The sequence below is a fragment of the Petromyzon marinus genome, chromosome 36 (assembly GCF_048934315.1).
Source record: "Petromyzon marinus isolate PM22_M1 ecotype Great Lakes invasive population chromosome 36, UKy_Petmar_22M1.pri1.0, whole genome shotgun sequence".
NCBI lineage: Eukaryota > Metazoa > Chordata > Hyperoartia > Petromyzontiformes > Petromyzontidae > Petromyzon > Petromyzon marinus.
The window spans coordinates 718,238-731,157 of NC_133702.1; the positions used below are offsets into that span (position 1 = coordinate 718,238).

The window sequence follows — 12,920 nt, forward strand, 5'->3', positions numbered from 1 at the left end:
GATAGTTGTTAGTAGTGATAGTCGTCAGTAGTGATAGTTGTTAGTAGTGATAGCTATCACTAACCTAGTCGTTAGTAGTGATAGTCGTTAATAGTGATAGTTGTTAGTAGTGATAGTCGTTAGTAGTGATAGTTGTTAGTAGTGATAGCTATCACTACTTAGTCGTTAGTAGTGATAGTCGTTAGTAGTGATAGTTGTTAGTAGTGATAGTCGTTAGTAGTGATAGCTATCACTACCTAGTCGTTAGTAGTGATAGTCGTTAGTAGTGATAGCTATCAATAGCTATCACGACCTAGTCGTTAGTAGTGATAGTCGTTAGTAGTGATAGTTGTTAGTAGTGATAGTCGTTAGTAGTGATAGCTATCACTACCTAGTCGTTAGTAGTGATAGTCGTTAGTAGTGATAGCTATCACTAACCTAGTCGTTAGTAGTGATAGTCGTTAGTAGTGATAGTTGTTAGTAGTGATAGTCGTCAGTAGTGATAGTTGTTAGTAGTGATAGCTATCACTAACCTAGTCGTTAGTAGTGATAGTCGTTAATAGTGATAGTTGTTAGTAGTGATAGTCGTTAGTAGTGATAGTTGTTAGTAGTGATAGCTATCACTAACCTAGTCGTTAGTAGTGATAGTCGTTAGTAGTGATAGTCGTTAGTAGTGATAGCTATCACTAACCTAGTCGTTAGTAGTGATAGTCGTTAGTAGTGATAGTCGTTAGTAGTGATAGTTGTTAGTAGTGATAGTCGTTAGTAGTGAGGCGGTGCGAGATACAACTAGGGCTCTCTAATTGGATGCATCCCCGCACGAGGTTTTTATTCCACACGCGGGGGACGTGGAGGGAGCTGCACTCGAGCAGCCCCAGTGGCTGGGCGGCGGTGGCGGCGTGGGAGCGCCACCACCACCACCACCGCCTAGCCCCAGTGGCTGGGCGGTGGTGGTGGTGGCGTGGGAGCGCCACCACCACCACCGCCCAGCCCCAGTGGCTGGGCGGTGGTGGCGGCGTGGGAGCGCCACCACCACCACCACCGCCCAGCCCCAGTGGCTGGGCGGTGGTGGTGGCGGCGTGGGAGCGCCACCACCACCGCCACCGCCCAGCCCCAGTGGCTGGGCGGTGGTGGTGGTGGCGTGGGAGCGCCACCACCACCGCCCAGCCCCAGTGGCTGGGCGGTGGTGGTGGTGGCGTGGGAGCGCCACCACCACCGCCACCGCCCAGCCCCAGTGGCTGGGCGGTGGTGGTGGTGGCGTGGGAGCGCCACGCGCCTCGATGTCTGCTGGGGGCCCCGAGAGAGCCACCTCGCTCACGACTGGCGCCGAGCGAGCGAGGGAGCGAGCGAGCGCGGCTCTGGACGGCGCCATCCTCACCTCACCTTCGCATTTCGCTTGCGATGGCCGGAGCAGAAAGGACGAGAGGTAATGGGCCGTTATTTATTCATTTAAATCTGAAAATACAACACTGACGACTCTTGTAAATTAACTCGGTGGCTGATGGCAAGGTGAGGTCAAAGATGTCTGCTCAGCATGGAAAAGTAGGCCAATATACCCTCTCTCGTGGATGCTCTTCCACCAGCAGTGGCTTGAGGAAGCAATTTCAGGGCTGCGCCTTTCGCTCCATCCACTCGTGGCTGAAGACCTCCGCACGCCATGTCGACTATGGGGGCAGGGGGCGGTGTTTGTGCAAACTTCACCACGATGTCCGGCGCGGGGCTGGAGCCGTCACTTCGCTATCGACGTGAGCATGGAGAGAAGCCGGCGAGCAGCAACGCAGCTCCGGCTACTTCGGTCTCCTGCGTCGTAGCGCAGCGTGCAAACCACCGCTTCGCCGAAGGAAAACAAATAAATGTGAACAGATTGAGTAAATTGTAATGAGCACGGGACACACGAGCGAGTGCTCGATGGCCTCGTTTGAACTGCGGCGCGGCACAAATGAGAAGAGGGGCTGATTAGGGGGCGACTGCCCCCGCGAGAGGTCATTAAACGCGCGGAGGCGCCGCGCGTGGGGCGTGAGTGCCTAACGGCGCCGGTAAACACCGCTCGTACGCCCCGCAGAATGAGTTGTAATACGAAATAATTGCCCATCTCTCCTGATTGATATCCTACAAGGCAAAATTAACCGGACAATCGGGAGACGCGTAGCGTGAATTCGTTAGAAAAGTCGGCGGCTCGCCGCTCAAAACGAGCAGTGGAGAAGAACAAAAATTCGCCCAAATGCGACTGTGGCGCAGTGGGACAAACGGGGGACACCGCGAGTCTGTGGGTCTCTGTGCCAGTCTATGGGTCTCCGTGTCAGTCTGTGGGTCTCCGTGTCAGTCTATGGGTCTCTGTGTCAGTCTGTGGGTCTCCGTGTCAGTCTGTGGGTCTCCGTGTCAGTCTGTGGGTCTCTGTGTCAGTCTGTGGGTCTCTGTGCCAGTCTATGGGTCTCTGTGTCAGTCTGTGGGTCTCCGTGTCAGTCTGTGGGTCTCCGTGTCAGTCGATGGGTCTCCGTGTCAGTCTGTGGGTCTCCGTGTCAGTCTATGGATCTCCGTGTCAGTCTATGGGTCTCCGTGTCAGTCTGTGGGTCTCCGTGTCAGTCTATGGGTCTCCGTGTCAGTCTGTGGGTCTCTGTGCCAGTCTATGGGTCTCCGTGTCAGTCTGTGGGTCTCCGTGTCAGTCTGTGGGTCTCCGTGTCAGTCTGTGGGTCTCTGTGTCAGTCTGTGGGTCTCTGTGCCAGTCTATGGGTCTCTGTGTCAGTCTATGGGTCTCCGTGTCAGTCTGTGGGTCTCCGTGTCAGTCGATGGGTCTCCGTGTCAGTCTGTGGGTCTCCGTGTCAGTCTATGGATCTCCGTGTCAGTCTATGGGTCTCCGTGTCAGTCTGTGGGTCTCCGTGTCAGTCTGTGGGTCTCTGTGTCAGTCTGTGGGTCTCTGTGCCAGTCTATGGGTCTCTGTGTCAGTCTGTGGGTCTCCGTGTCAGTCTGTGGGTCTCCGTGTCAGTCGATGGGTCTCCGTGTCAGTCTGTGGGTCTCCGTGTCAGTCTATGGATCTCCGTGTCAGTCTATGGGTCTCCGTGTCAGTCTGTGGGTCTCCGTGTCAGTCTATGGGTCTCCGTGTCAGTCTGTGGGTCTCTGTGCCAGTCTATGGGTCTCCGTGTCAGTCTGTGGGTCTCCGTGTCAGTCTGTGGGTCTCCGTGTCAGTCTGTGGGTCTCTGTGTCAGTCTGTGGGTCTCTGTGCCAGTCTATGGGTCTCTGTGTCAGTCTATGGGTCTCCGTGTCAGTCTGTGGGTCTCCGTGTCAGTCGATGGGTCTCCGTGTCAGTCTGTGGGTCTCCGTGTCAGTCTATGGATCTCCGTGTCAGTCTATGGGTCTCCGTGTCAGTCTGTGGGTCTCCGTGTCAGTCTATGGGTCTCCGTGTCAGTCTGTGGGTCTCTGTGCCAGTCTATGGGTCTCCGTGTCAGTCTGTGGGTCTCCGTGTCAGTCTGTGGGTCTCCGTGTCAGTCTATGGATCTCCGTGTCAGTCTATGGGTCTCCGTGTCAGTCTGTGGGTCTCCGTGTCAGTCTATGGGTCTCCGTGTCAGTCTGTGGGTCTCTGTGCCAGTCTATGGGTCTCCGTGTCAGTCTGTGGGTCTCCGTGTCAGTCTGTGGGTCTCTGTGTCAGTCTGTGGGTCTCTGTGCCAGTCTATGGGTCTCTGTGTCAGTCTATGGGTCTCCGTGTCAGTCTATGGGTCTCCGTGTCAGTCTGTGGGTCTCCGTGTCAGTCGATGGGTCTCCGTGTCAGTCTGTGGGTCTCCGTGTCAGTCTATGGATCTCCGTGTCAGTCTATGGGTCTCCGTGTCAGTCTGTGGGTCTCCGTGTCAGTCTATGGGTCTCCGTGTCAGTCTGTGGGTCTCTGTGCCAGTCTATGGGTCTCCGTGTCAGTCTGTGGGTCTCCGTGTCAGTCTGTGGGTCTCCGTGTCAGTCTATGGGTCTCCGTGTCAGTCTGTGGGTCTCCGTGTCAGTCTATGGGTCTCCGTGTCAGTCTGTGGGTCTCTGTGCCAGTCTATGGGTCTCCGTGTCAGTCTGTGGGTCTCCGTGTCAGTCTGTGGGTCTCCGTGTCAGTCTGTGGGTCTCTGTGCTAGTCTATGGGTCTCTGTGTCAGTCTATGGGTCCACGTGTCAGTCTATGGGTCTCCGTGTCAGTCTGTGGGTCCACGTGTCAGTCTATGGGTCTCTGTGTCAGTCTGTGGGTCTCTGTGTCAGTCTATGGGTCTCCGTGTCAGTCTGTGGGTCTCCGTGTCAGTCTGTGGGTCCTCGTGTCAGTCTATGGGTCTCCGTGTCAGTCTGTGGGTCTCCGTGTCAGTCTGTGGGTCCTCGTGTCAGTCTATGGGTCCCTGTGCCAGTCTGTCGCTCTCCGTGTCAGTCTATCGCTCTCCGTGTCAGTCTATCGCTCTATCTGCCAGTCTATCGCTCTATTTGCCAGTCTATGGGTCCTTGTGCCAGTCTATGGATCTGCTCCAGCGTCTATTGACAACTTTCTCCGATCCTTTGTTGTAAATACAAAAGTTAAGAGCCTCACTTAGAAAGTGCCAATGTTTACCAATCCCCCAGCCCTACCTCTGCCTTAAGTGCTTCCTGTCAAGTAAATAACACGATTACCCTAAAACCCACACCGTTCCATTTAGAAGCTGAATCGCACGACTGGATGTCCCGCGTGAAACGATGCCCGCAAAGGCAATTCGAAACAAATATCCGACAAGAGGCCGAGATCCACACGGGGAACCGGCATCGCGAGCTGCTCTGGGTGGCCTCTGCTCTGCGCTGCAGCTGGGGGAGAGGAGCCGCAGTAGCGCGCCGCACGCCGCTGGGATGGGGCGCGCGGGGAGCCACTCCGCAGCGCTTCAGGTGAGCGCTGCGCCACACAGCGCCGTCGGCACGAGACCCAGCCCCAGGCTTTTAGTCTCCAGCGTGTTTGTGTGACCCTGGCCGACGTTTATTCATTTACTGGCCCACCAAGGGCCAAACACATCGTGCATTGAAATGTTAATGTCGCTCTTTGGATGTGTGAAAGTGGATTATTTTGGCGAATTATTTGGATCTTTGCACGTGCATGACATTGTGACACCCATATTAGCGAGTATAACTGGATTTGATCTTAAAACGTTTCTTAGGTTTTACTAATTTAAACAGAACTCCGATCCAAAATAACGTGTTTGCAATTTTATTGGATATTTTACCTCCATATTTATATTACATCACCCTCCATGACCAATCCACAGCGGGATGAAGGCCTCTCCAAGTCATGGCCATCTCACGGTTCTGCGGTGTCACGATCCACCGCAAGGCTGGGAATTCAAGGTCTTGTCTCAGCCCTTCATCGCTTCAGGGATCGTAAAATAACCACTTTATAGAAAATCAACAATATATGGCCTACGATTTAATTATCCTCTGCCATAGGAATGTGGAATACGCGGCTCAGGGCATCTTCTAAAATTATCACTGCGCACTGCTTGAGCAGAGACACTTTATATACTCGGATATTAAACGTTACCAGCATCTTCATAGGAGCGTACGATCCACGTGCCGCCTAACGAGCAGAGAATGCGAATGCTAATTATTGGCAGAGTGGTGAACTTCGTGGTATTCTCCACCACGCTCCCCGAGTGTACGGTGTGGGCACGCTTTCTCAACTCTCCCGGCTTGTCCACCCGGAACTACAACCGGGTTCACCCCAGGACGTCGGTTGGTGGGTCGCACATGTGGAGGGGTGAAGTGTGGGTACCTCCCCCCCCTCCCCGTCATGCCTGGTCACCATGGGGGAGTCGGCCAAAATACCCCACAAAGCTCTTTCGAGTGGAAGTCCTTCTGCCAGCACTGGAGTGTGCAAGAAATTGCCGGGCTGCATCTTTACTTAGTTACTGAACTACATGGAGAAATGCAAAATGCTCTCTATTCTCATCAGACAGGAACTTTTAAAGTCTTTTCTCCTGCAAATGTAGAACTTTAAGTGAAAATGTATGCATTGATGCTGAAAAATCATAGCACTTACTCCACGAGGCAATTCATTTTATTTGAAATGTTTCATTATATTAACCCTGGAATTATTAATTTGTTGGAATCTGTTGCCACTGGCGATTTGAGGCCTACACGAAAAAAACCCCGTCTGAGGCTTACAGTGCCGTGAAATATTTATTGTGGGTGCTCATCTTCTGACGCTGTTTTATCCGGATGCATGCGTCTCGAGTTTGTTGTGGGTGATGCGATTGTTCATTTAAATACGAACCTGTACCGCGTGTTCTTGCGATTCACGCTGTCATTCAAGGCTCGTGTTAAAAAAAAGACATCACGGCAGCAGATTTTTTTCACCCTCAAAACAATCGCTCGTCAGAGACTTCGCTCGTCCACCGCTGATGCGGAGAGGCCGATCCACGCCATCGTGTTTCCAAGGCTCAATGTTTGCTATTTATGGCCTCTGCCCACGTCCTTGATTAATTGCAATGCATCCAGAACTCGGCTGCCAGAATCCTATCGGGAGTGAACGTATCAGTCCGGTCTTAGCATCTCTTCACTGGCTTCCTATAGAGTTCAGAGTGGAGTTTAAGATTCTCCTTCTCACCTGTATGGTTCTCGCAGGTGGACGGAAAAACCAAGTTTCCTCGCAGATGTCCTCGCCCCCGTGTGCGTGGCCATCACGGCAGGCTTCGTACTCCGACAGCCGGTGGTGGTGGTGGCCCCGTGCATCCCGCGGACGCGGTGGCAGCTCCGAACGCCGCGTACCTCCTGCTGTCCTCCCACCCTCCCCGGCTGCGGAGCGCCCCGGGTGCCCAGCGTCGTTCGTGATCCGGAGACCACGGCCGTGTTTGGAACCCGCCTCAAGACGCACCCGCACGTGTTAAACTGCACTCATTCTCCCTCGCATTTGCTTCTCCACAGTAGCTCAAACACTCCTCGGTGTTTCCTTCCTTTGGCCAACGATTTTTATTTTATTCGTGATGCACAACGCCGAGAGTCCCTTGTGTAAAGGCGCTTTATACAAATTATTTATTATCCATTATCTGTGGGTCTTCTCATCAAATTTTGCCCGTTTTCTCGATAGTAAGTCCGAATAGACGTAACTTTACACGAACATTTAATTTATACTGGAGTATTAGTTATTGCGAACCCATGTTATCGACATGTGGACACAGACAGCTAATGCATGAATGCTTTCAACCTTGGTTGGAAAGCTTTAAAACCCAAAATCTATTTACAACTGCACACATCGAGGTCTCCATTGCAGTACAATCCAGCTGAGACTGGCTGGGGCAGTGCACGATTCACAATCGGTGGCCTTCGACCTCAAGCCCTGGGGAGGATCCCAGCCAATCATCTCTCCTGGGTCACTAAAATGAGTATAATAAAATTTGTATAATGAGTATAATTTTTTATATAATTTTCATGGGAAAGTAACAATTCCACCACTGGCTTTTTGGGCAATCAACAAAGATGAACATAGCCCATTCAGCAGAGTGATACTCTTTTGATTTATTAAATATTTCAAAGGAAATCACAGACCTCAATGGGATCTCGCCTGTGTCAATGAATGAAATTTAATAAATCAATATATTGCATTCCCTCAATGATATGTGCACGAGTGCGGCTGGCAGCTGTGCAAGGTAAAGCTCTGCCTGTCAACAAAGAGCTCCCCAACAGAGCTCGGGTTTGACACTTTTTCCAAGGACCAAGCGCGGACATATAAAGCATTACACCAGACCTCAACGAAAATCCCTGCAAAATGTCAATGCTCACGAGTGTCCCAGTCAAGCCCGGGACAGGTGGCAAGAGCACCACGCTGCCCTTCCTGCTCTGTCAATGCACGGTGTTCAACATCATGGCGCTGGTGGCCCCGGTGGGACGGTGAACTCAGTCCCCCGCTCAAGATGAACGAACTCCACCGTCGCCTTTACCGTCCCTGGTCTAAAGTAGAACACACAATAAAAAAGTACGCGCGGCTACCTGAAGTCAATCAATCAATCATTATTTAAACATGAACGCCTCACCGAGTCTCAATACTTTCTTCAGGAGGGTCCAGCGAAGTTTTGCGGTTGGGGGTGACATTGCCACGTGTTCTCGGAGTAAAATTTTAGGTAAATTATAAAATGTAGGAAAAATTCCAACTTCACGGAGTATTCAACGTCCGCTACGAAGCAGACGGCGCGTATTTTGTACGCTCGACGGCCGCAGTATTAACCGGGGTGGCCGTGGAGCGCGAACCACTAACCTCTGCAACGAGCCGCAAACGCCGCCACCGCCGCTGGGCCGCATCGCCGCACCAACGGCGGCAAAAGTGATTGCTCCATGTCTCACAGGGGGGAGTTGTATAATATGTAATACGTGTGTTGAGATGGTAGGGAGACATATAGAGGCTTTGAAAAAAAATGTTGTGTTCGCAATCATTTATCCCTATTACGTAAGTGGGGGACCTTTAAATGGGTTATTTGCTGTTAAGGATATTTTTTTCATAACATATATCCATATTTTCCTTTGTACCCTGCACAATATAACCAGACACGTGGGATTGAAAAGCAAAGTGCATCCACGTGCTGAAATGGGGTCCGTGCAGTGAACCTGCTGCAGATTTTTCACTCTCGTACAGCAGGAAAGGGACTGTTCACAGAGCCACTGTTGTCTTCTCACAAAGTGCTACTCGTTTTATTCACCCATGAGGAGTCATGGGTTAAATTATCCCGAACATAGATTTGTGATTGTGACTTCAGTGCTCTGTTTAATAAAACGTTACTAAATGCATACCATGACTTTCACTACTCTAAAATCGTTCATTAATAAACACGTACATTTTCCCGTAATTTTTACAGACGTAAAACCCAAACGAGGATAACAATACCCATCCAATGATACTCCAAAATCAGGACCAGCAAGGCTGTGCTGACTGCACATGCGCATCCGGGCTTACGTCTTGAATTCATGGCGGCGAACGATAACGATCCCACCCACATTTCGTGAACGTCTACGATGGCTCCACAACCCCTGCGGGGTCTGCGTGGGATGCACGGGGGAGGGGGGTCGACGGTTTGACCCCAGCAAAAACCAAGAGAATCGAACGCCGAAGCTCCGCGTCCGCAATCGCCACTCGTACCACGATGGGAGGAGCTAGTGCGCGATGGGAGGAGCTAGTGCGCGATGGGAGGAGCTAGTGCACGATGGGAGGAGCTAGTGCGCGATGGGCGTCGCCATTCAAAATTTTGGTCGCGGTTTAAAATTTGGCAAAAGCGGATACATATAACCAGCAAAAATGAATGTGCAAAAATATATATTCTATTATGAACAGGGGCTTTGACGTTCCGATCGTAGACCTACACGTCCCTAACCAAGACGCGTCTCGTGTACGCGTTTGTTAACAGGGAGAGGGGGAGCTGTGCAGCCATTCTTTGAGCTTCACCTCGGGCTGCAGCCTGTTCCACCACACACCAAACCAGGACATCTCTCTCCATGAGCCTAGGGCTGTCACAACTGTGCGGCAAACTGGACTAACAACGTTCACCACGATAACAATTTCGGCGAGTTAACGTGCCGCACGGCATTCGCTCGCTCTCGTGCATGGAGAGACTTGGGAGGCGATACAAATCGGTTCCTGCCACCCGGATACAGATACCAACTCCAGGTTTTGTCCTGCCCAAACCCCCACACAGGTGGCAACCCGAGGTTGAACCTCCTCACGGGACAATTACGAATCTGGGCAGGATCGCTCGAGTTTCCCGACCGCCGAGGAGTCTGGGGCTGCACGGCCGCCTTTGTCGCGCGGCCCAGCCCCAAAGCGGCGCGGGTGGTAGTAGTGGCGAGCGGGGCGGATGTTCCGGGCACTCCATTCACAGCGTGGGTCTCCACGTCTCCGCGGCTCTGTCGCCCGTCCCCTGCCGCCCCTCCGCCCTCCTGGCGGCCACGGCGGCGTCGTCGTCGTCTCCGCCCACGGTGGGCAGGCGAGGACTCAGCGCCGAGCGAGTCAGCCCCCAGAACTTGGCAGGCAACATGTCCTTGCGCGTCGCCGTGAACTTCCAGCCCATGTGGCTACCGCAGTCGCGGCACTGAGCGATCGTCCAGGCATACCTGCCGAGAGGACCATCATCACCAGCAGCAGCAGCATCAGCAGTAGCAGCTGCGTCATTATTTCTACCAGCAGCAGTATGACCCGTGATCCTTATTAAAACCATGACTCACAATCCTTAGGAACAGCAACATATATTAGCATAAAAACGCTTGGAATTACATCGAGGCGCAGAATGAGGAACACGAGCAACAGAGACATTCGCAGGTTACATCGTGAAGGAAGGTGTGGGGGGGGTGGACAATGCACGTGGTTACAAGGGAAGGGGGCCCATGGTCAAGAGTGCTGACCGAGTTTGCAGCCAAGCGATGGAACGTGTAAGGGTACGTCTACCGGGGAGATGGCACGATGAGATTCACTCCTGTGCCCATGGTAGGTGGATTGTTACATTGCACAACTGTGAGAAGTGGTGACGGCTTGAGGCCTTCAGCTGGTATGATAAACTGTGCAAACTGAAATGTTTATATTCTCGGGAGGCTGTTTAAGCTACATTAAGTGAAAACTTAATTTAATAATATAGGTTTTTTGTGTCCATTAAATTAGTGCACTGAAGAAACCAGTTTAGCTACGTGTGGTTTAGACCTGAATTTGAACCCAGGTTTTCAGTGGTGCTGGCTCAGCGTTATACATACATAGGGTACATCTCCATCAGGAGTCAGCAACCAAAATAACAAGATAATTATTTTTCAATTTCGGTAAAAAAAAACCTCAATATTTCAGGAGCCAAATGCAATGTGAATACGAGACGGTGGCGGTCCTTAATAAATAAGCGTCAAGAAGCAGCGGTCCTTAGAGGGCCACCGCATGCGGCCCAGGACCCACAGGTTGCCGACCCCTGCTCTAGATGCATCATCCGCTATGAACGAACGGTAGAAACGAGTTTTAGAAAGGACAATACAACTACACGCACACGATCGTGGTCGTAGGGAGATGTTTATCGCACCATCACTCTAAACCAGCACGTGTCCACAATGACAATTTGGGAAATTCGCCGGTGGTCCCCAACATCTTCGGGAGTGACAATGCAGAATCCTTCTGCTAGGTGCTGTCAAAGATGAGTTGAGCTTTAAGCACAACATATTTTAAAATGAATTACGTCACCAACATTGCAAGTGTGCAGCTCAAACTGTTGCACAATTATAATTCTGTAATATCGGGAGACACCCACTACACTCTACATTTTGAACCAGAATAATCCCAAAATTAGCAGCTGCATTCAACAAAACATACCTCGCTTTTAAATTCGCCAAATCCTCCACAACGTGTAATAAACGGCAGGGCTTTCAATGCGTACTTAACCGAAAGCGGGTGAATGTCATGGATGATTGGTCATGCAAATAATTAAAATCCTCCATCCCAAAGCACACCTAATGTTTTGGCCATTATTCCAAAGGACCCCTGAGATTGCTGTTCAGTGGTGGTAACACAATTTTCAGAAATTGTGCAATGCAAACCAATTTTTATTACAAATTGCTTTCCCTTAAAGAGTGCAGAGCTGCATAAAACATTCCTGGGTTCTCACGTGCGTCGCATTTGTGACTTCTCGACTCTTCCGAGTTTTGTACGACCGATCTCTACCGCAGCTCCCTCCGGGAGAGACGCCAGGCACTGTGACGTGCGCTCACCGCCGTCACGCGGGGCGTGGAGGCGCTCCACCCGCGTGGTAACCCCGCAACTGCCTCTGGTCTGTGACATCACCGACCAAGGCTCATCTTCTACATCTAAACGAGTCGTAACGCCCTTGTGTAGAGTTATTATTATGATGAAGAACGTGAATTCGGGCTGTGCCGGCACCTCATGGATCTCCCTTGCTAACTATAGCTGGGTAACTGGCTACACGGGATTATCCGTGTAACAAATAAACACTGAAGTGAATGAATTTAATTTGCCATTCCAAAAACACATTTTTTTAATCCCAAAAACATCCCTTATTATCTTGTATATCATCCCTTTTTTGAGCTTTACAGGCTGTTCGCACAAGTACTGCTCGTGCCTAGATGCACTTATACATATGTGAAAATGGACCAGTAAATTTAGACTGCATGAACAAAGCAGCAAAACGCAACGGGGAGTCAGGCAAGAAGTATTGCGTTCACCAAGACTATTCAAAGGTTAGAAAATATTTTTTTAAAGCTGCATTGGAAAAATAATAATATACACAAACAGCATGAGCCAATTCAAATTTGATATTGACAGAAAATGAGAGAAAGCACTCAAGAGGAGGCCCAGTGTAGAGCAGGAGCAACAAGATGCATTCACGTGTCGGTTGATATGGCTTTGCGGCATTGCAGAACCGTGAGGGATGCTGACCGTATATGGGGAGGGCTTCATTCAGCAGTGGATAGACAATGGTTGATGATGTTAGAGAGGGTTGGTCAATCTAACAGATGTCATTCTGTGCTGTGAGATTTCTAAATCGGCTAGTGGATGGAAGTACAGCAAAATGGTCACCGACTGACCTGTTAATATTTTTTAACATTATTTCTCAAATCCACACTTTGTCTCCGAGTGCTTGGGTTGTATCCATGTACAAGCCACTAACGAGAAACAGGAATGTGTTTAACATCCTAATGCGTGACCTCCCATGAAAACAGTCTGGAGACTTGGTGAAGATTTTCTGGAAAAACAAAGCGTGCGTTATAAAGGCGAGGGGGGTTGGGGGTTGAGTAAGTACATCGTCCCACCAAGATCGATAAAATAAGTATCAGTCCGTGGGGAAGTAAACAGTGATTGGCCTAAGGATAGTCACCCCCGCCATAGGAATGTGGAATTTACTCCAGTGCCTCAGGGCTGTACGCAGGAGATGAACACCACCGCAATGTTAATTTGAGCAGGAAATCACTTTTGACCTTTTTTTGAGTCAAACTAAAAATACCCAG

General features: G+C 50.7%; 2 protein-coding genes across 2 annotated transcripts in view; one reads left to right on the plus strand and one right to left on the minus strand.

The window, feature by feature from the left end:
- Window positions 1-787: 787 nt before the first annotated feature.
- On the plus strand, window positions 788-7,910 carry LOC142930067 (uncharacterized). Its single transcript, XM_076071991.1, has 3 exons — window positions 788-1,405; window positions 1,563-1,724; window positions 6,573-7,910. The coding sequence occupies exons 1-3, from the start codon at window positions 1,260-1,262 to the stop codon at window positions 6,958-6,960; spliced, it is 696 nt and encodes a 231-aa protein (XP_075928106.1). The 5' UTR covers window positions 788-1,259; the 3' UTR covers window positions 6,961-7,910.
- The window catches only part of CRBN (cereblon), a 37,727-nt gene continuing 31,700 nt past the window's right edge, over window positions 6,894-12,920 (minus strand). Inside the window, exon 11 of the mRNA XM_076071990.1 lies at window positions 6,894-10,043. Coding sequence (XP_075928105.1) covers window positions 9,806-10,043 — 238 coding nt within the window. The 3' untranslated portion in view covers window positions 6,894-9,805. The remainder of the gene's footprint in view (window positions 10,044-12,920) is intronic.

Excerpts from the sequence above, each read along its gene's own strand:
- LOC142930067 (XM_076071991.1), top strand. The coding sequence starts at position 1,260 with ATGTCTGCTGGGGGCCCCGAGAGAGCCACCTCGCTCACGACTGGCGCC. Across the intron at positions 1,406-1,562 it reads CGGAGCAGAAAGGACGAGAG|CAGTGGCTTGAGGAAGCAAT; the intron begins GTAATGGGCCGT and ends CTCTTCCACCAG. Across the intron at positions 1,725-6,572 it reads GCCGTCACTTCGCTATCGAC|GTGGACGGAAAAACCAAGTT; the intron begins GTGAGCATGGAG and ends TGGTTCTCGCAG.